Source organism: Leopardus geoffroyi, chromosome A1, assembly GCF_018350155.1.
Source record: "Leopardus geoffroyi isolate Oge1 chromosome A1, O.geoffroyi_Oge1_pat1.0, whole genome shotgun sequence".
Lineage (NCBI taxonomy): Eukaryota > Metazoa > Chordata > Mammalia > Carnivora > Felidae > Leopardus > Leopardus geoffroyi.
In genome coordinates, this window is record NC_059326.1 from 133,893,321 (window position 1) to 133,916,961 (window position 23,641).

Below are 23,641 nucleotides of genomic sequence, written 5' to 3' on the forward strand. Positions count from 1 at the left end.
CCCTCCATTCCTCTTGGGAATCCTGGCTAGCAGTATTAAAAAAGCCATCTGCTTTTCTTTTCAAATCACACACACATTTTTCCAGATGAAGAGGTTACAGCATTCAGGATTGGAATTTTGTGGAAACACGTGCACGCACACTTAAACTCCCATATTCCCGCTGCTGACGAGTAATCGCCATTATTGTTTATGTACATTTCCTTCCAGTCCTTTTTCTTTTTTTTTTTTTTTTTGCCTTTTCTATACTTTAAACATGTTCGACGGCAGGTTTTGGACTCTACGTTTTTCACCTTTGTCTTTGTAAGCATTTTTGGAATAATGTCCCATCTTGTGGTCATGGCGTGGTTTATTTCACTACTTCAGGGTTTTTAGGAGATAAGACTGTCATCAGTTCTCTGCCATCTCAGAAAAATGTCCAAAAAAGGGATGTGTACATAGAGTGGATGGTAAAACAGCTAGATTACATACAAAAACAAACAAAAAAAAACCTTCCCCAGAGAGGAGACAGTTAATTCTAGGTAATTGTTGAGTGATCTTGAAAAGAGAAAAGTGAGGGAGCCCTTGGGTGGCTCAGTTGGTGAAGCATCTGACTTCAGCTCAGGTCATGATCTCAGGTTTGTGAGTTCAAGCCTGCATTGGGCTCTTTCCCTCTCTCTCTTACCTCCCCCTCTCATGCTCTCACACTGATTGTCATTTTTTTTTTTTTTTTTTTTTTTTTAAAGAGAAAAGTGAGTGGGCAAGCTCAAGGGTCTTGCTCCAAGTTCCAGCTCTTCTTACCTGAGGGGGGGAGGGGCGGGGGGAGAGGGGAGACCTTCCTGGCTCAGCCTCTGTCTTTGAGCCCCCTGGGACCAGCCTTTCCTTGCTCAGTTTGGGACTTTTTCAAACCATTTGATTTCAGGCCACTGTGACTCAGACAGAACTAGGTCTTTATTGTGGGGAAGATTTTTAAAAATAGATATTTCATTTAGTACATAAAAAGCATTTACAGGACAGAATGACCAAAAAAGGAGCTATATCCTAAGAAAAGTTGCCAACTCTTATTTCTATTCCTGAACCTTATCAATTTTTAAAAAACCTGTTAGAAAGGGAAGTAGTTTTCTTCATTTCTCTACAAATTGATGAACTTTTTCATAGATGAGTTAGAGATTAATCTTGTTGAGGTAAAATCGTATCTTGCAAGAGGAGGTAGAAAACTAATCAAAGTTCTTTGTCTAAGAGGAAGTTTTCACAGTTGAAAAATGACTCATCTCTGAAGCCGGGCTGTGATGACGAGGGCCAGGAGGATTTGGGGGGGATAGAGTTATCATTCATAATTAATACATCATTAATTCTTCCTAACGATGATGTCAGACTCATTGCTGATTCTTTGTTGTTGTTGCTTTTGACTAGAACACAAACATTAATTATTGGTTCCACTGGCATTTGCTGTAATATAATAATTACATTAAAATTATTTTATGAATGCAATTGTATGTCTTAGTTTAATAGTGTATTATGGGCACATTAACCATCTTGGGACCTCTCCTCACCCTCATTACCTGTTTTATATTTCTCAATGCTAAAATGATTCCCATGTTAGGTATCTTTACTTTATATTGTACTTCACTTGAGAAAATGCCTTAACCTGATTCAGATGAGAATCACTTGCCTACCTGGATACTGAAAGCTTTAGCCATTGTCTGTCTTCCTTCCTTCTTTCCTTCTTTCCTTCCTTTCTTCTTCTTCTTCTTCTTCTTCTTCTTCTTCTTCTTCTTCTTCTTCTTCTTCCTCTCCTTCTCCTTCTCTTCTTCCTCCTCCTCCTCCTTCTTCTTCTTTTAATCTTTATTTATTTATTTAGAGACCGAGAGAGTGAGAGAGGGAGGGAGAGAAAGAATCCCAAGCAAGCTCTGTGCTCTCATCTCAAAACCTGCCACAGGGTCTGATCTCATAAGCTGTAAGATCACAACCTGAACTAATCAAGAGTTGATGCTTAACTGATTGAGCCACCCAGGCGCCCCTAACAGTTACATTTCTAATTTAGATGATTATGTGTTGATTTGTTTCATTTTATTTTACTTTGATTTTTTTTTTTTTCATCATGGCTACCTAGTTTCTGTCAAACCTGGTGGGGGGGGGGGGGGAGGCAGGGGGTTGTTGGTCGCTATTTTTTTTTTCTCAAATACAGTGTGGCCTAACTAAACAATGGAGCTATTTTAAAACTCTGGGAAATGTCTCCCTCCCCAGATTTCCTGATCGCAAACTCATATGCACATCTCTTGAGTCCTGGTAGCAGTGCTCCCTTTGCCTGAGGCAAAGACATTCTTGAAAAAATGCTGGGGGATTTTTGGTGGAGTTGTAAAGCTGCCTACAAGACAAAGGAGTTAACACAGGAAAACCCACGTTGAGGGATATAACCATGGAGGGAGTTAGAAGATAACTTGATCTACTAAGAATTTATCACCAGGTGCCAGTCTCCAGATTGTAGTAAGGGGACATGACCTGTCACTACCAACTCTTCTGCTTTCTTTTACACTATTTTAAAATATTGAAACTTTCAGATGCAAAAATAAACCTAAGTTTCTAAATTTATTTTATTTACAAATCTAAATAAATTTGTGTAATTTTTTTAAGTAAAAAGAGAAATGATTTTTGTCATTTGAAAAACATACCATCAAATATTTGGTGTACTGTCCTCGAGGTACATTAGCTAATGGCACAAAGTGTTTTTGCTCGTTACCATATAATTTTGAGTTCAGCAACTTTGGTGCCTACTGTTAACAGTCAGTGTAGCTAATATCTGAAGACCCAGGCAGAAAACACTCTGTTAACATAAGTGAGCCCTGTAATTTTATGATTATACTGTGAATGAAAATATGATATGACCACAAAGCCAAAGGAATGACTCACTTGGTAGCTATTGACAGATTTTATGTTCAAGGTGGTTTAGGTGTATTGTTGTTTTCATGAGTGTTACGTTCTTTCCGCAGGGTTTAGGGTCTCTTTAGGAAAACAATAAGTAAAAGTAGCCAGTGAAAAATTTCACCTTCACTTCTTTCATCCAGTCTGCGATTTATTCTCAGTAAGTTGAAGCATCTGAATTCTTGTCTTGATGTGGAGTTTAATTTCATGTGAGCAGATCACTAAGGATCCTTTTCAGTGTGGTAATGTTGCACAGGGGGCTGCTATCTCTCCCTACCGTTGAATTTCTACTTAGAAATGTTGCCATGTGAAGGTCAGATTCCCTAACTGTAATCAACAGGAATCCAGGAACACAATGGACAGGAACTCTGTGAGTCACTGCAGGGAATGCAGAATGAGTTTGGGTTGGTTGCCTGGTGAATATGGTGAAGAGGCAGAGTGGGTGTGTTACTCAGGAGCTCAGGGTACTTACTTATAAGGACCAAACCAGGCTAGGGACGAATGAGGTCACCTCTTTGAACACAAGGCTGGCCTTATGAGAAATAGATGGCCGTGCCTGTCAGAGGCATGCCGGTGGTTTCAAGGTGAGTGAAGCCAGCCTTCAACTTTTCCTTGGTAACTGACGCTTTCATGGCATGCCAGTTTGTCTGAAACCCTGCCGTAGCTCTAACATTTTCTACGGTGCAGTGAAAGCTCTTTCTACACACAAACATATTCTCATACATGATCTCTTAAAGTCTCAGAGGTTATTCGTGAGCAAGAATGGGGGCAGATGCCAGACTAAAGGAATGACATCTTGAAAGAATAAATGGAACAGAGAAATCCAAGATTCGGGTTCACAAGCTTCTGGAAGTTGTAAATATGTACATTTTATAATGAGGAATTTGTTTTATTTTGAGACCTGTCATTTGCAACTATTTCAACTTAAAAAGAAGTTTGTCTCAGTAGTACATGCAATATACCCTTTTATGCTTTGTGTCTTCTGGCCAAATTCCAAATGCATATTACAACATGAGCCATTCCTTTTCTCCAGAGCCACTGCTCATAAACATGCTTCACATCGCAAATCTGATTTCCGTATTCTCCAATACTGAAAGAGTCAGAGTTCTAGAAATAGGGACAGGAAAAAAAAAAAACATGGAGCATGATCCAGAAATTTAGGTTTAATTTCAAAATCTATTAAGAAACAGTGGAACAAAAAAGTTTGATTCATACACGCTTAAGCACAATTCTTTTCTCTAGTTGGGTCTGTCTAGACCAGCTGGTTTGGGCGGGGATAAGTAGAAAGTAAGTGCCTGTTTGGCGTGGCTGATCTATGTGTTGGGTCATCTGCCTTTGGATCCTCCACAGTGCCCTGTGGAGATGGAAATGTCCATATCAGGACCTCTCACATGTCTGTTCGCCATGAGCCTGAGCACTATATGGAAGTATATCCCAGGATAAAAAGCATGCTCCATGTGGTGACATCAGTATGTCTGTCCATCCGGGTCAGGCTCACTGCCTCCAGAAAGCTCTGTCTGGTGTGAAACTTGATGAGCTGATCTCCCTCCTGTGTTTGGATGTTGGGCTGTAGGTGCAAAGATCTGCTACCCCCAAGATCACCTACCTCCATCTCTTTGGCGTGCGTCTGTAGTTACCAAGCTCGCTGATGTATGCATAGGACCAGAATGCTGAGATACTAATTTACAGGGATAAATATAGTTATTATTGAGCTGCGCTCAATAATACTGTTCTAATTCTCTGTCTTAGAGACACTTAACATAATGACTGAAAGCACAGGTTCTGAAGGCAGACGGTCTGGATTTGGATTCCCCTTCCACCACATACTCTTTGTGTGATGTTGCCAGACAAGCCTCTAGACTTCTCACTTCTTCGGTTTTTCACATCTGTTCGATATGGATAAAAATAAGTCCTACCTCAGAGGATTGTCACGAAAATTAAACCGTTTCTTGGCACAGAGTAAACACTTGTCAAAGTTAGCAGTTATTGTTATTGCTGTTTTTTGTCATGCACATTTGGGCACACCTCTCCGCGAAGCTAGCTGCTTCCCCTGTATGCTTGGGGGAATATTAGCAGAGCAAGGCGTGTTAGTTAGGTGACTTAAATGATTCATGGCATCGGGCGAAAGTGGACTGATGCACATGGTTTTGACAGTTGGTCTGAAACAGCGAAGTCTGTTGGGTAGAGTCCCTTGTATGTCCCTCTACCTTGCCGTTGCCAGTTTGAAGCCCTTGGCTTGATTGGCCCAGTGCTTGGATTGACACTTGAACCTGTGGTTTTGCAGCTTTTGTTTTTTCTATCTTTCTTTCTTTCTTTCTTTCTTTCTTTCTTTCTTTCTTTCTTTCTTTCTTTCCTTCTTTCTTTTTAACCATTTCTTTTTAAATGATTTTTTATTTTTGAGAGAGAGAGCTGGGGAGGGGCAGAGAGAGAGAGGAAAGAGAGAATCCCAAGCAGGCTTCGTGGCATCATTGCAGAGCCAGATGCGGGGCTCCAACCCACGAACCGCGAGATCATGACCTAGGCCGAAACCAAGAGTCAGATGCTCACTTCTTTCCTTCCTTTCTTTTCTTTTTTCTTTTCTTTTCTTTTCTTTTCTTTTCTTTTCTTTTCTTTCTTTCTTTCTAACCATTTCTTTTTAAATGATTATTTTTGAGAGAGAGAGCTGGGGAGGGGCAGAGAGAGAGAGGAAAGAGAGAATCCCAAGCAGGTTTCGTGGCATCAGTGCAGAGCCAGACGCAGGGCTCCAACCCACGAACCGCGAGATCATGACCTAGGCCGAAACCAAGAGCCAGATGCTCAACCAACTGAGCCACCTAGGCGCCCCATGTTTTTCTATGTTCCTAAAAGCCAACCAATAGCCCTTCGTGTTGTTACTTTTTTTTTTTCTGTAACTGTGTTAATATTGTCATTTACTCTCACGTCTTGTTGCTTTAGACCTAGCCCCTTTAGCTCTTGAATAATTCATTGTATTGCCTTAAAAGTTAATTCTGTAGGTAATCTTAGGCTTCTTGTTCTAAGATCCTTGAGGGAAAGCCTTAGTGTAACGTTCGAAATATTAAAACATTTATGCACGAAAGAAGGTATGCAAGAGAGGAAGACCGAAATGTTTTATTTTGATAACTAATGTTTATGAAGCACTTGCTGTGTGCCAGGTACTATGATATTTCTTTACATGAGTTACCTCATTTAGTTTCTACATAGCCCTCTGAGGTAGTTCATATTCTTATCCCTATTCTACAGAATGGTAAATTGATGCTTAAGGGGGTTGGAATTGGAAACGAGATCTACCAAGGGTAAGTCCTTGTATTTGATAGCCATCCCATGAAATCTAAAAAGTAGCTAGCTCTCTCTCTATGCAAAAGAATTACTCTACACTCATAAATAGTAGTTATGTGTATCTCTGTGTCTAATGCAGATTTCTAACTTTGATGGTGCCCTGCTTGTAAGAGCCCTGTGACCTCCCTAGTGGCCCCGTTTGCCACTAGTTATTACTGTGGCCTTGGCATACACCACACCACCTTCCAGAGCTACATTGCTGTTTCTCAGCTCCCAAACGACAAGAGCAAGGTGAATTTGCTACCCAGACTGAATACTGTAAGCAGCTAAATTACTGGCCAGCATCTTCTGGTATCTCCCTAGCCCTCCTGTCTTTAGCAACAGAATTGATTCCTTGTGGCCAATTTCATCTTTGCAAAATGAGAGACCCACTAAGAAAACATCAGTGGATACAAATGAGAGAGAAGGAGAAAGAAATTGTCCAGTTAAAGGAAAACCTGACTTTTTTACTGTGCTTTTCACCAGAGTAGTCTGTTCTTCCTTCCTTTAGAGGGCTGTATCCTTTTCATATGGGAAACAAACAGCAGGGGCGGGGTGTACGTGCTTTAAGTATGGGATTAGCAAACAACTCCTGTTAATATCCATTTGGCAGTTTTCCTGTTGTTGTTCCATCTAGGAAACATTTTCTTCTACTTCTGCCCATTATCATAGTTTTGACACTCCTGTCATTAACAGAATGTCATTTTGCGGGATACTGAATTAGGCACAGCTAGCAACAAAGCATACTGAACAGAAAGATAATGGCTTTTTGCCACATGACTTTTCCTCGCAGAAAAGCACAGAGTGGAGCTCTCCTGTCAGCTGTGCCTGTGTGTGTTTGTGTTCTGACTGGGGGCACGTGGAACCAGGGGCAGTTCACTTGTGGGCAAAGCGCTGTGCCAAATTTTGGTAAACGGAAAATGATTTAGAGCCGGAATCATGTTAAATAGTCCCGATGCTCATTCTGTGCTTGACATACATTTCTGTTGAGTGCCGTCAAAGGAGGTCGGGTATTTACAGAAGTAAGCTCCTCTGCCTTTTATGGGTCAGAACCGAGTGGTTCCAGTGTCCTCTGAACCAGAAAGAAGGAACAAGCTTTTGATTTTTATGGGTAGCTTTGAGCTCTGTAGCTAAAGGACCCTACCAGACTAAAATGTATCTACCAAATTAAGTGTTTCTGGATGTAGCAAGTTAAACAGATTTAATTTCTATATGGAGAAGTCTGGAACAGGTAAAACATAGTCATCAGTTCAACTGGTCTGTATATGTCCAAATGAAATTTGGATATAAGAAAATCTTACCAGCAAGGTGCGCCTGGGTGGCTCAGTCAGTTGAGCTCTAACTTTGACCCTGGTCATGATCTCACAGTTCATGGGTTCGAGTTCTGTGTCGGGCTCTGCGCTGACAGCTCAGAGCCCGGATCCTGCTTTGAATTCTGTGTCTCCTTTTTCAGCCCCTACCCCTCTCACAGTTTTTCTCTCTCTCTCTCTCTCTCTCTCTCTCTCTCTCTCCCTAAATAAACAAACAAACAAACATTAAAAAAAGGTGGGGGGGGGGGGTAGAAAATCTTACCATCGAGCTTTATGAAGGTGTTGAGCATTTCTTAAAAGCAGCAAAAGTGGAGACTGTAGGTACAGGAGAAAGAAGTTAATAGTATAACTTTATTACAATGTTTCCAAAAAGGCAGATCAGAGCAGATTTATTAAGTCTATACTGTGGTTTGGTGCTGTTACCCCTTTCTAAGGTTTTTTAAAGATTTTACTTCCTCATCACTGGCTAACGGAGAAAAGTTCAATGTTATTCAATTAAATCGATGAAAAGTAATTTTTATAGTTGGACTTTGAATTTGGTTTTCTGCTTCTTAGAAAAAAATGTATCGTTATGAGTTTTATGTATATCCAGTATGAAACATGAGAGCTTAAAAAAAAGTGTTAAAGTCACATATTTTACCACCCCCCCTTCTGCCCCAACACACACACACACACACACACACACACACACACACACACACACACTGGAAGTTCAGGAACACATTAGTTTGTATTTGTATTTTGTTTATTCTTAACTCCCCAACACATTGTAGGCTTACCTTCAGTCCCTGTCTACCGCTGCCCTGAGCACAACCAAAGACTTAAGTGTCAGTCTCTGAAGGATTTGACCCTGACCTTTTACCCAGTTACACAACCTGAAGTATTTGACCCTGAGCCTTTACCCAGTTACAAAACCAGGACTACCACCCCCACCGATCCCCCACCTGTCTCTCATTGCCACTCAGTTTAGGGGATATCAGCTCTTCAAGCCTTGCAGAATAGATTAGACCATGGTTGTGGATGACTCCATAAGGTGTTTTGGCAAGATCAGCCCTTGGAACAGTTTCCCAAGATCTAGCACATGCCCTTCAGCTCTTAGATCAAAATTAATCACCCCATTTCCCCAGCATTGTCTTCACACCATCATACCAAGGAGGAGCAGTCTTTATTTTGTGTCTTCTGTGTGAGGTTTGAGCTATTGTGTCCTGCGGGAAGAATCTTAAGTTCACAAGTCATCTGTATCTCCTCCTTGACTTTTCTAGCCCTCAGGTGTCCGTCAAATCCATCACCTGCCCTCAAGTCTTAGCATTCCTGAGGGGCAAATGGGCTAGGTATTTCCTATGATTTTGTTGCAGGTAAATTGTCCTAAAAAAAATTTCTCAGGTACTGAGACACTCCTCGCTTGAATCACTTTTTACTTCTAACATTTTTAGCAGTTAGGCTTTGCTTGCTGCTGTAAATATCCCTGTCATTACCAAACTCCTGCTCAACTTTAACCTTCATATTATGCCTCTCTTTTAATCCCACTGACTATCCCTTTGTAATTTTACTCAGAACATCGTGTATGTAGGTTTTTCCAGTAAGGTGTGTTGCACCATACATCCAGCCCCACAAACACTGTCAGTTCTTTGTGTTTTCTCAGTTATACATGACCTTGATCAATGTAGTAGTATTAGACAATGCAGTAGTATTCTAATATCATCTTGGATCAGTTGTATCTTATAAGTTACACAATGTTGGGGCCCCTGGGTGGTTCAGTCGGTTAAGCGTCCGACTTGGGCACAGGTCATGATCTCGCAGTTTGTGAGTTCGAGCCCCGCATTGGGCTCTGTGCTGACAGCTCAGGGCCTGGAACCTGCTTCGGATTCTGTGTCTCCCTCTCTGTCTGCCCCTCTCCTGCTCATTCTCTGTCTCTCAATAATAAACGTTAAAAAATATTAAAAAAATAAGTTACACTATGTTTGTGGCACAAATTAAAAACTTCTTAAAAACTTAAACTATATTAAGTTATTCAAAAATAGTTACTGAATCTTGAGTGAAATTATTATTTTCTATATTTTTCCCTGTGTCCAAAGAGATTGACCATTACATAAAATGTAGTCTTTGGCGTCAAGGAGCTCATCCCCCCTCCTAGATTATAACCTCCATGTAGAATCCCTGGTTATGTTTCCTAAATGAATGAGTGACTCCACAATGGGTGCTGTGCTTGCCAATGTCTCTGTGGAACAATGTGGTGAATGTCAGCCACCCATCAGCCCTGTGGCTGACAAAGGACATTAGAGTTCACCATACCAGCCACATTGCTACGTCTTGTTCTGAAATAGCCACAAAATGGACTAAGAAGAAATAGGATTGGAAAATGTTTTATGTCAGGCTGATCTCTGAGGTGAAGGGATTATTTAGGGAAAACCTATGAATGGAAGGATAATTTGCCATGCACAGTATATACTGTGAAATTCTAGTGCTTACTATTTATGAAAATAGGTTTCAAAGCTGATTGGGATTCTGTCTCACGCTTTAAACAGCAACAGATTTTGGATGGTACCTTTCCTCCAGATTCTGCCATAGAAGGCAGTTATCTGTGAAGTATTCTTATCTCTTTTATACCTTAAACACTTGGAGACTGTTTTCTTCGTGTTCTTATCTCCCCTAGTACTTTATACATAGGAAAAGACATTCCATTAATATCTGTTACACTGAATAGTGTCTTGCTAATATCTGTGTGTTCAGCCATCCCTCCCTTCCTCTATGAAGACAGAAAATTGGGCCAGACTTCACTTTGGGTTATCTTAATGGATTAGATATATTTCCAAGAAGTACCGTGAACAATAATATGTATTTTTTCCTATTGATTTGCCTCAGAATTTTTGAAAGCTTGGAGACCTATGCCTTGCTGTAGGTATGTAATTAGCCAAAATTTTTCACTCATAGGTGAAAACAGTGTGAGCAGCTATTCATTTCCATTATAATGAATGCCTTTAAAAAGGAATTTTTTCCACTAATGGAAAAGTTAAGTTCAAGTATGAAGCTGATGATATCCATAATAAGCATTCATAATTACATACCCTACATAGCTGTTAACTAGGGTCATTACATAGGTGCGGGAGTGAAGAGGCCTGTGGCACTCAGGCTTGGTTGTCACCACACTGTCACTGCTTGCTACATCTCCTTTTTTTTGTTTTTGTTTTTGTTTTTGTTTTGGTGGTGTACAGAAGAACATGGACTGGTATAATGCATTGAATTTGGAGGCCATTAGTTATTCAAACAAAATACTTAAAGTACAATCACAAAGAGTGGGATAGATTAGCCCATCAGCTTAACCTCCTAACTGGCCTCCCTACTTCCTCCTTTGATCATTTCCATCTGGTAGCCTGAACCCTTCTTCTCTTTAGACAAAAGTCAGATGATGTTCAAAACCTTCCAACGGCTTTTCTTTTCCCCCAGGCTAGAGACTGGTCTCCATGCTGTGGCCTCTCAAGATGCTACAGATATGCCCGTGCTCTTTCTCCACTGTCTCTTTGGTGCCTTTGGCTCACTCTACACTTGTGTCAGGCCTTTTGCTCTTTCTGAATGCTGGATGCCTCATCCTTCTGTCCTCATTCACTTCTTACCTCCCCAGTAAGTCCTTTCCTGACCGCCTCTTTACAGGTGTGATTCGTTACATCTGCCCTCCCCGTCCTACCTTCTGAAATATATTTTCTTTCTTTCTTTTTTTTTTAAACTTTTATTTATTTATTTTGAGAGAGAGCATGAGTGCCCAAGCAGGGGAGGGGTAGATGGGAAGGGAGAGGGAGAGAGAGAGAGAGAGAGAATCCCAGGTTCTGAGTCATTAGCACAGAGCCTGATGCGGAACTTGAACTCATGCACCCTGGGATCATGACCTGAGCTGAACCCAAGAGTTGTACCTTTAACTGACTAAGTCACCTAGGCACCCTTCTGCACTATTTATCTCTATCACCATCTCCTACCATATATATTATAGTATAGTATAAACTTTATAAAGTTTACTCATTTTTGTGTTTACTATCTGCTTCTTTCTCCAGCATGTAAGCCCCTTGAGGGCAGCAGGGATTTTTACTGTTTAGAGTATACCTAGCATATATTAGGGACTCCGCAAGCAATTTGTTGAATGAATTATAGAAAGCCTAGGTGGAGCCTTGATTTCACAGACCATAGTGGGATGCCAACAGTGCTTGGCTTTACCTTATATCACAGAGACACAAACACTCATGCGTGGATCTCTGCCACTTTCTAAACTGTTCAGGAAAGGGGGTACATCTGTAGCCTTGAAGAAGCCTCAAGAAAGGGGAGATTGATTTACATCAGAAAAGCAAAAAAGTTCCTGGGAGAAGACAGTGGTATGAAGGTAGAAATGGAGAGAAAGACAAAGCAGTCTCTGAAGGAATAAGTAGGATTTGGGGGGAAGGTGTCTACACATTTTTAAGGAAGATTTGCTTTATGTTGCTTACTATAATTTTTCTTTCAAAATACAGCTCGAATATACTTTCTAAGGCTTTTGCATGCGATTTGCAAACATGCAGAGGCCTAGATCGTTCCTGTTGCAGAAAAGGAAAAAGAAATGTCCATGATATATATAATTTTAGTGCATTTAAGAATTCTAAAATTTGCTTCAAATGAATAACCTAAAACAGGAATGAATTAGACCCATATTTATGTTGCCATGGTTAAATCTCAAAAAATATAATGTTGAGAGGGAAAAAAGTAGGTTGCACAATACCTATAATTTGTAGTGTGTACTAAAGTATAATTTCTACAAAAGTCAAAAAGTGTGACTGCCACAGAAATATAAAATGACCATGTTAAAGATTTTGTTATTAATTAATGAGGGTAGTTGTAATATATTAAAAAAGATGAAAAGATTTCGAAACTCAGATGCGTATCTACATATATATACGTGTGTGTGTATATATATATATATATATATTTTTTTTTTTTTTTTTAATCAGGAATGATGCCATGAATTTGCTAGGAGATGTGCAAAACGGGTTATTATGTTGTAGGACAATGTTATTAAGTGTTAGGGATCATCCTTCCCTAGAGATTATCACTTGTATCTCTGCCATACAAAATTTGTTTGCATTTTTGTGGGCAAGAATCATTCGGCTTACTACCAGTTTTCTACATTTTGTCTTCTACCCCTACAGAGTTTTAAAATAGCCTAGTCAGGAAAAAGACCATGGAAGCTGTCCACCCTTGGACATCCCCTGGGGAGCCCACCGTGTAAAGCCTAATGAGCCATTGAAAGGAAAGCCGTCCATCTCTTTTGCACATTCGCACATGTTTATCAGTTTTGCCTGGTACGTGATATCATTAGTGAAACTGTAAACACGGACACACGTGTTGTTAGATGCACGTAAGTGTGCTCAAGTACCAAAATGAATGGGAAGGCTCCAGGCCACACTTTTTTCAGTAGTTGTCTTGTTGAGAAGTGGAACATGTTGATTGGTTTGCATGTAAAAGGGTACCCTTCCCCCTATCTCTGCTCTCTGATTGGAAACAAATATGACAAGGTGATACCGTTCATTCTCAGCGGTAGAAATTGTTATTTTTCTGTATTTTCTGTATTTTTAAAACATCTTGGACAATAGGACAGTAAACTTCCAACTGTTTTTCTCATGTGGCTGTAGCTCATTCATTGTACAGACATGGAAACTACAGCCTGCTTGGTTTATAACAGGTATTCGGGACTACCACCTGAGTTTAGACAGTCCCTGTCTCCCAGTCATGCCCACCTTCCTCCGCTTGGGCTTTCCCTTTTGTTGAAGGAATATTCAAATCGTCTGATCCTGTTAAGGTATTCACAATAACACATGTCCACATCCAGTGAAGCTTTGGTCTGTAATTGGTCTACCGCAAATTTATCAAATTGTTCAAGACGAACTAATAAATTGGAGCCTAGCGTCTCTAAATTCCTGGGGCCCTCCTCCCACAGGTCACCGTGCCATCCCTGCCTCTCAGTCGTGGCCAGTCATACGTTACACTAGCCTTTCAAGTCAGCTGTGAATGTTAGAGATTACTGCCTATTGCGGTTGCCCCTCTGCAGCATGTCTTACTGTGGTCAGACGTGATGAGTATTCATGTCTCAAAAAGAATGTCATTTAAAATTAAGCTGGATCGCAGCTACTCAGACCAGTTGCAAAAGGCCACAGTCTGGTAGGCCTTGCAGCTTTTACAGACCTTGTAGGGCATAATTAACAGGTTTCTTCAGCCAGGAGAGATGTGACAGATTCCGATGTGAAATATTTACAGGTCCTACCAAGGCCTTCATGTCCTTAGCATAAGGACAACCTGGGCACGTAGAGAATATGGTTACTTTGGACCAAAAATATGTACACCACATTCCCCTCTCCCCCTTCAGCTGCGTAGCCTACATACCTCTTTTCCCTCACACTTTTTTTTTAAAGATGACTTAATTTTTTTAATGTTTATTTTTGAGAAAGAGCGCACGAGCAGGGGAGGGGCAGAGAGAGAGGGAGACGGAGAATCTAAAGCAGGCTCCAGGCTCCGTGCTGTCAGCACAAAGCCCGATGGCCCGATGTGGGGCTTAAACTCAAGAATCCCAAGATCATGACCTGAGCCGAAGTTGGACGCTTGACCGAGTGAGCCACCCAGGCACCCCACCTCACACTAAGTCAGCCCTGACTTCGATGATGACATGTAGGATCTGTCTCTTTATCTTCCTAGCAAACAGAAGGCACTGTTTGCAGTCACTAGGAAATCCAGCAGTTCCTTGCGGAATGCTTTGGTGATGAGAACAATGAGCTCAGAGCAGCAGGAGGGGTGCCCTGGGCAATCCTCACATCACCTGCCTGAGCCAAAACCATGCAGACAAACACTTCCTTGTGCTGGCCTTGTGTCACTCTAAAGCATCTCCGCCCCTTTGCACATCCAGCTGCGACATTCTTCAAGAGTGTTCTGTCCCTCCCTGCCTTGCCTCCCAGCACCCAGGGGCTGGCCAGTCCCACTGACTGACAAGTGCTATCATTGCCTTTCCACCTTCCATTCTTCTCAGATCCCAGGTCCACCCAGTCAGCAGTAGTTGTGTGTGTGTGTGTGTGTGTGTGTGTGTGTGTGTGTGTGTGTGTGTGTGTGTAGTTGGTCCATGGGGGAAAGAACCAAAGGAATGAGGTAAAAAGAAATACTTACTTGGCATCATTATACTCTGTCCTGACCCACTATTTGTTTTTGCCTTTGTCGCAACTCGTCTGTGGCTGTCTTCTTGGGCTAAACTCAGATTTTGCAAGTAAAGAATTTGTGCCAGTGTGTCACCTTCCAAACTGGTAGAACAAACTGAGATGTTATCCAGAAGCAGCGTGTCTCCATGTGTTGCTTCAGGTGGTGAACCGGAGAGGAGGTGGTACCTAGTGGGGAGTGGACATTCCTGTGTTTGGCTTCCAGATCCGAGCACAGGCAGGGGGAATGGCTTCCATTCCTTTTTAAAGAGTGAAGCAGAAAGAATGCATTATGGGACGAGTAGCTGAAACTTGAATTACTAAGTGTTTTACTTTGTTCCAAAGGCTGAAAACTGGAGAAGACTTTTTACAAGCTCAAAAATTAAACAAGGTTAAATTTTAAGCAGGCTAAGATTTCGGCTCCACTAGAGGTGACGTTCCTATTTTACCTGGTAAGACAGCCCCTGTTTCTCCCTTGGGTGACCCTGCTTGAGAAAAAGCAAGCAAGCTGAATCAACTTAGTCATGCTGGTGGTAGGGAATGAACCTTGATTTGTCTAAGTGGCGATGTATCTACTCTTTCTTCACTTTATGAATTAAATGAGTGTGGCACAGTCACCACCACAAGGGGAACCTGCTTCTTACTTGGATGCCGTGAGCTTCTCCTTACATCTTCAGGAAAGAGTGTGATAACCTGGATGAATACATGATGACCCTAGAGGTCAGCTCAGCATTTTGTACCAGCGTCATGTGTGGGCAGTGCCAGGTGCTGTGACAGTGTGGGTAGCAAACATTCATAGGTCCTGCCAACTAGGAGTTGTTTTACTGTGGGTTAAAATCAGCTTTTAATTCATTTTTTGGGAATCAGGTACCTAGAGCAATGAAGTTAGGTGACTGTCTTCCCTACCATTGGAAAATTGTCTGCAGAATATCTCAGGGTCCCAGGTCTGTAAAAGTGCTAATGTACATATCAAGAATTGATATTTTGGGGCTAAATACAGTATAAAATATCCCTTTACCCTTAAGAATATTAGCAACAAATAAATGAATTTGCGAAGCCAAGTCCCTAGTTCGTGACTATATTTATTTTGTGTATGCATAGGAATCTGTCTTGGCCTGTATTGTGTAAAGTCTGGTTTTGTGTATACATAGGAATCTTTCTTGGCCTGTATTTTATGAAGGCTGGATTTGTATTTGTTTAAAAGCTTCCTGTTTGATTGTGGAGAGATTCAGGAATGTTTCAAGTCTGTTATAATTTTAATACTGTCTGTACCTTCATGCTTACGATCCATATAGAGGTTAGAGAAGACCCTTTCAGCTTTGATTGTCCATAGCATTTGTCAATAAGATATGCCTCTGATTATTTAAGGTTTTGTGTAAAATATTCCCAGTATCTTAATTATGGTAAAGTACTGAAATTCTGAAACAATTTGCATTTAACTTTTTTTCTTGCACACATACTCCTAAATGAAGAATCCTTTTTTCTTTTACTCGAAATTGCATTCGTGATCACTATTTTGTAAAGACTACAAGTCTTTACAGAGAGTAGGCAAACACAGGATGAATGTCATATAAACTTTTATTGTATTTTTATATTTTTTATAGTGACCAAACAAGTATATTCCATTTGCCAGTTTTATTTAGACATTCTTTTTAAGATTTTTTTTTGAGTCACTTTTTTTTTTTTTTCCTGAGAGAGAGCACAAGTGGGGGAGAGGGGTAGAGAGAGAGAGAGACAAAGAATTTTAAGCAGGTTCCATGCGTAGTGCATAGCCTGACACGGGGCTCGATCCCATGACCCTGGGATCATGACCTGACCTGAAATCAAGAGTCAGACACTCAGTCGACTAAGCCACCTGGGTGCCCCTGCATCACATTTTTAAAATCAGTACTTTTCAGCCTTTCCTGGTAGACTTTAAATAACTGAAATAGTTTTGAAATTTTCTTCTGTTTTTCTTTGTGTTCAATTTAAATTGATTTTGCTTATAGTAGTATATTAGTCATTCTGTGTATTTGTTAGGAAAATTCTGGTGTTTTTTTTTTTTTAATTTTCTTCAAGAAATACCATTTTCTAGTTTTTCTTTAAGTTCACATATTTCACCAGTATCCCTATTTAAGATAATCATTAGGTTAATATTTCTGTTGATAGACATTTATTATTCAAAATTTTCTTTACATACATAAACACCAATAATTGAGTGTCAAGAGAAAATCTTCATAAGTGATTTAAATCAAATGCTAAATGTAAAAAATAATACAGGTGGCCAGTTTTCTGGCAGTTAACTCATATTTCAGTTAATTTGCTCAAATTAACAACTAACTTTGCTGAGATTTCCAGGGTATAAATCTGTCATTTATAATTTCTCTTATTAATGTTAGCAAGTTGATATGTTTAATATTCCTGTATTAAAATGAAAGAAGACATTCATTTGAATTAACACTAAATAAATTACACAGTGTCTTTTTAAAACAATCATGCTATCTGATTTAATGATTGTGAATTTAATAGGTCAAATACGGTTCTTAACAGATGAGTTGATAATATCACAATCCACCTTTATAATTAAGTATCAAGAGTCTGTTCTTAATCAGCAACTTCTTTAAGGCTGAGTAAACATGATCTTAATTAAACTCCCAGATAATGCTAAGGGATGTTGATTGTTCTAGTAAGGAAAATAAAATGATGCAGCCTGACCTTAACAAATTATAAATATTGGAATGTTGGTAAATGATAATGAGCAGCAAACATTGAAGAGAGAGGATTGGTTCCCAAGTCAATATTGTTGAAAGGAATTGAGTTTGGTTCTGAAATGTGTTATTTGAATATTTGGAAACGTTCCTTTCTGTGTCCACAACCCCCAATTTAGAAGTCAGGTGAAAATTTCTCTTTGAAGAGCCTGTTATAACAGGTATATTCTGAGTTAAAGAAGACATTACACTAAACGTTTAATGGTGGTGGAGGGCAGCCCTAGTGTAGAAGGGTAGAATCACAGTGCCCTGAACCTGCTGGGTTTTATTCCCCTTTTTCTCACTACTAAACTGATAATAGAGAGTGAAGCATCCGTCTGTACTAAAGGAGAGGCAGGTGAAAGGGAGATAATATTCTCCTCATCAACCAGTTTTGCATGTGTCTTATTCTTTGCTGCTTCTGAGACTTACTTTGGAATCAAGATAAGCATTTTATAACTTTGCCCTGGCAGAAACAGGAAAAAGTAGCTGCCGTGTGCCTATAGGTAGCAGTTTATTGAGTGGGTACTGGGATCAAAACAGTGGGTCATGTGCCTCTGGCAAAACACTTTCACTTTTACTTTAATACCAAGTGGAATCTGTTTTTATGATTCCAAAGTGTTTACCTTAATAAGGAATTTGAATATAGTATACAAGATGAAAAATGAATCAGTAGTGAAATACCTATCTCTTCGGCATCAGCTGTTCTGTTGACAAAAGGCACAAATAGGAAATTTGTCTAAATAATTAGATTTTTAATTAGTGCATCATTGTAAGATTAATGTCATCGCGCTTCATTGCATGTAATTTTGTATTAGGAATTTCATGTCAACAAAGATGCTACCTGTGGTTTGCTGATTTGAATCCTTAATTTATCACTTGGGTGTATGGCATGTCAGCTATTTGCAGTCAGGAGTGGAAAGACGGCATTTGATTATAACCTCACTGGTGGTGCGGAATATTGATGGTGTTATGCTATATGAATACATTATATTTTCTAATATTCAAGAGGCAGCCACCCATCAAATATTAGTGAGTGTATATTAACTTGCAGAAGTTGGAGCAACAGCAGGAGCAGACAGGTTGCTCAACCTCTGGTGTATGTTGAATATACGTGGACATCGCTGATGTTATATTTGCTGTTTGAAACTTTGTTTTTGTTTTTCCTTTCTGACAGTTGCCGAACAAGCAACCGGAAAAGCTTGATAGGCAATGGACAGTCACCAGCATTGCCTCGACCACACTCACCTCTCTCTGCTCATGCAGGTAATTAATTACCCTTTCTTAAGTTTTGTTTTACTTCTTTTTGCTGGCTCTTAAAATAATCCAAGCATTTTGAAATTCAAGTGTGCCTTTATATCATACTTTGGTTTTCCTGTTGCTTTATCACTACATTATTCTCGCTGCTAAGTGAGCCTAAGCCTCATCCTCTCTTGCAAAGTGTTTGGACTCTGAAATTAAGAATGTCTTTGTATATGGGATCCTTTTTGAGTTATTCATTTCTCCATTTCTAACTGTGTGGATGATGCAAGCCATGTTTCCATGTTGGGACTGTATTTGCGGAATGCATGTGTGTTCATTCACATGAAGAGAATTAGCATTAAGAACTATAGAGGAGGAAAAATAACTTTTTCCCTACCTTTCTAAGTTCTCCACTGGGAATCTCATAACCAAAGGCAGATTAACCAGAGAAGAGCAAACACATTTACATAATAGAAGATTTCCATGACACAGGCATAGAGGTGACTAACTTGAGTCAATTAATGCTAGGTCTGATGAAGAGCAAAACGTGCAAAGATAGGACAGAAGTGAACTAGGTCTAGTAAACTGGGGCACATTTAGCAAGGGCTCTGTGTTCACAGTCTTCTGTGTCCCTTGTCTGTTCCTTTGTTCAGGGTATAGGGAGGACATCTCTCACATGAGGACTTGATGATGTGCTTTCGGTCCAGGTCCAAAGAGCCTTGCTGCACATGCCATTTCTAATGTTTGTTTATTTTTGAGACAGAGAGCACGTGCGCGTGCGTGCGAGTGGGGGAGGGGCAGAGAGAGAGGGAGACACAGAGTCTGAAGCAGGCTCCAGGCTCTGAGCTGTCAGCACGCAGCCTGATGCGGGGCTGGAACTCACAAACTGTTAGGTCATGATCTGAGCCCAAGTCAGATGCCTAACCGACTGAGCTCCCCAGGCGCCCCTGCATATGCCATTTCTTGTATTTCTTCAGCTTAAAATATTTAGTTTGTCAAGATGCCCTATTTTGATACCATGGGTCTTAACCTCCAACAGAACTGTTCAGCATGTTTTCTCCCTAAAGTTGAACTTATGTATTACTTACATTTGCTCTTATAAACAATGCTGCTGTAAGCAGTCTAGAATGTACCTTGTATGTGTACAAGAGTTTGTCTAAAGTTTCATCTGGCAGTGGCATATATAACTTATTTGTTACATGTATAATCTTTATAGGTACAATGAAGATTTAAGAGGCGAGACCCTTGGCCACAATTACTAATTTTTTTAAGTTTATTTATTTATTTTGAGGCGGGGGGGCTGGGGGGGGAGAGCGAGATTGAGAATCCCAAACAGGCTCTGCACTGTTAGCACAGAGCCCACCGTGGGGCTAGAACTCACAAACCGTGAGACCATGACCTGAGCTGAAATCAAGAGTCAGACACTTAACCGACTGAGCTACCCAGGTGCCCCTGCAAATACTAATTACAAGGAAGGTATAGCCATATTTGAAAAACCATGCAGTGAAGACTTATTGGTATTGTTGTGGGTTTTTGTTTGTTTCTGCTTTTTTAAAAAAAAATTTTTTTTAAGTTATGTCCATGATGGTGCAAGGAAGAGAAGGGTTAATTCCAACCAGGAAAGTATGGGAGAGTATGAAGGAGCCACTTGATTGAGATGTTAAAAGCCAGGCAAGACTTGGGCTGGCAGAAATGGGGTGAGAGAAGGGGAATTACCAGTGTGGCTGCTGTGGGGTATTGTGTGTGTTTGATTGTAAGAGAATATAAAGGTGGAAAGAGAGATCAAAGTCAGAGAGTATAAAGGATTCTGATTTTGAGCGCCTTTCAAGGACTTTGGGGAGGATCTGTGTTTTGGGAAGCTGTCTTCAGGATTGTGAAGGATGATGGGTGCAAATGATGAGTGATTAAGCCTTAAGTCATTGCCCTCTGGTGGGACCTCTAACCCTGCTGGGCTTTCCGATGATACTCATTTCCTATTTAAAAGGAGGACTGTATCTCTTTCCCAGAGGCAGTCCTTTTGCTCAGGGATGGTTTCTAGTCAAGAGTAGGAGTTACCTATAGCATGTTTGGGGAGAAGAAAGGAGAGAGAGAGATGGTCGACCCTTTGGAATGAAATTTGTTTTCCCTTTAGTAATAAATAAAAGATGGCAAAGTAAAAAAGGCGAAACATGTACTGATAAAATGGTGATCCTGGAGCAAAATCACTGAGGTCCAGAAATGCCACTCTAGACAGTCCTAGAAAGCATATTCTAGACTGTTCACAGCAACATTGTTTGGAATAGCTGAACATCGGAAGCAACCTAAATCGCGGTCAGTTGGAAAACGGATAAATGAGTTGTGGCATACTCGTTCCAGAACATCGTGCATGCGTATCCACGTGGCCGAAGCTCAGAGGGCTGGGCAGAAAGAGCAGAGGTCGCAAAAGAAAATTGGTGAAAACATTCCTGAAGGTTGGCATCAGGCTACAAAGAATATTTTGTTTAGGGATACACACACACATACACACACACACACACACACACACACACAAACATGTATGTGTATGTATATATACCTTTCTTGTAAGAGTCTAAAGGAAAACATGATAAGTTTAAAGGCCACTTTCATGACAGTAGTTACCTTTGAGAAGGTGCAAGGAGGATATCACTGGGGGGAGAGATAAACAGTTGGTCAAACTGTATTTCCAAAGCTGCTTGAGGGCTACCCAGCTATATATATCATTACCATTTATACCTTGGAGATTTCTATTACATTATTGTCCTCACAGCACAAGGTAACAGAGAGGCAGGCAAGGCCCAGTACCTACCTGGAGGCTGGACTTGGGTCTCTACATTCCTCGTGCACGGTGCCTGGCAGTGTATACAAGTGCTAAGTATATCACAAATTTTATTTCTGCATAGAATTCAATGGCGATGAAAAAATTGAATCCTGCTCCTCTTGGTAGTGTTCTGTCGTCATTGTACCCTACTTTATGGGCCTGTTGATTGGTCTTTTATTGCTGTGATTTTCTTCATTGCTAATATTGAGATTCGAGAATACGTGGTGAAGACTTTAATGATCCTTTTAATTATTCTTCTTTTTCACTGTGTAGACTTGGTGTGAATTCTTTTCTCTTCAAACATTGTTTTAGTATTAAATCAGAGGAGTGGGCAGAGAGAAGCCTGTCTTTCAGGTTCTGAGAGCATTTTTCCTTAGGTTGTAGAGCCAGTAGGCTTTTATTTGCTCAGAATGAGCTCTGTCAGACTTGTTTTGTGAGAAATGGACATTTATGCAGACTGCTAGTTTCCTATTTATGTATAATAAGGGGAGAAAATATAAATTTGTTTTAAAGCTTATTTTTTTTTTTTTAACATTTATTTATTTTTGAGACAGAGAGAGACAGAGCATGAACAGGGGAGGATCAGAGAGAGGGAGACACAGAATCTGAAACAGGCTCCAGGCTCTGAGCTGTCAGCACAGAGCCCGACGCGGGGCTCGAACTCACAGCCCTCACGGACCGCGAGATCATGATCTGAGCTGAAGTCGGCCGCTTAACTGACTGAGCCACCCAGGCGCCCCTAAAGCTTATTTATTTTGAGAGAGAGACAGAGAGTGAGCACAGGAGGGGCAGAAAGAGGGAGAGACAGAGGTGCCTGTGTGGCTCAGTTGGCTAAGCGTCTGACTTTGGCTTATGTCATGATCTCGTGGTCTGTGAGTTCAGACCATGTGTCGGGCTCTCTGCTGACTCCTCAGAGTCCAGAGTCTGCTTTGGGTTTTGCATCTTCCCCCCTCTCTCTCTGCCCCTTGCCTGCTTGTGCTCTGCCTATCTCTCAAAACTAAGTTAAAAATAAGAAAGAAAGAAAGGAAGGAATCAAGGAAGGAATCCCAAGCAGACTCCACACTGTCAACACAGAGCCTGATGCAGGGCTTGAACTCACAAACCCTGAGATCGTGACCTGAGGTCAAGAGTCAGACACTTAACCGACTGAGCCACCCAGGTGCCCCAAAAATGTACGTAAAATAAAGACCTCCTGTCTTGATGATATGAATACCTGCCGATTTACCATGCTTTTTATCTCTTATTGCTACCTCCTGTGTCATGTGTTTGATACACAGAATGCCAGGTGAGAGTTCCTAAATGTCTTTAGGAAAAAAAACAAGAGAAATTAAAAAAAAAAAAACAAAAAAAACCAGTAAAGAAAAGAAAAGCTGCTATCTCTCTGTGCTTTCTGACCCAAAAGATAAAGTTATACTTTCTCTCTCTCTCTCTCTTTTGTTTTAAAAGGTTGGTATTATGTGAATGAGGCCACTCATCACTGGCACATGAATTAATACAGATGAATTGGTAGAGAAGAGAACATGAATTTATTCGTGTGGCTGTGTCATTTGTGCTCTAGGGAAAAAGATACTGGCATAGTCTTCTGGAGCTTATCTCTAGAAACAAAATAGTATTTGTTGAGAGCCAGGGATTCCTAAAAGAGCAGTGAATGGGAGTCCCATTAAAAAAAGAAAGGTAGAAAATCACAGGCTTCTCGTTCCAGGAAGATTCTAAGTATGAAATATAATCCAGAAGCCCCAAAGGAAAAGACTCATGTATCTCTCCTAACATGAAAATTTCTCTGTAATAAACAAAATCAAAAGAAAACAAAGTGTGAAAAATATTTTGATGCCCATAATTGATGAATATCTGATTGCCTTCATGCACAAAGAGCTTGTATAAATTGATGTGAAAATGGCAAATGCACCAGGAGAAAAATGGGCAAAAGATATAAACGGCGTGTCACAGAAAAAAATTGAAATGTCTCCCCCCAAAATATGAAATGATGATTTGTGGCAATCATAAGAGAAATATGAACCAGAATAATTAGAGTACCATTCACCTAGTATACTGTCAAAAATTTTATAAAATGGACAGAATCCAGTGATGGCAAGGTTGTGGAGAAGCAAGCCCTTCCGCATGACTTAAGTATTGATGTGA

The 23,641-nt window shown here is 40.4% G+C and overlaps 1 protein-coding gene across 19 annotated transcripts in view; it reads left to right on the forward strand.

Annotated features, from left to right (window-relative positions):
* MAST4 (microtubule associated serine/threonine kinase family member 4) overlaps nucleotides 1-23,641 on the forward strand; it is a 568,735-nt gene that overhangs the window by 432,772 nt on the left and 112,322 nt on the right. For all 19 annotated transcript variants that reach the window (XM_045494932.1, XM_045494941.1, XM_045494949.1 and 16 more), the window contains one exon: nucleotides 18,620-18,708. In XM_045494932.1, coding sequence (XP_045350888.1) covers nucleotides 18,620-18,708 — 89 coding nt within the window. The remainder of the gene's footprint in view (nucleotides 1-18,619; nucleotides 18,709-23,641) is intronic.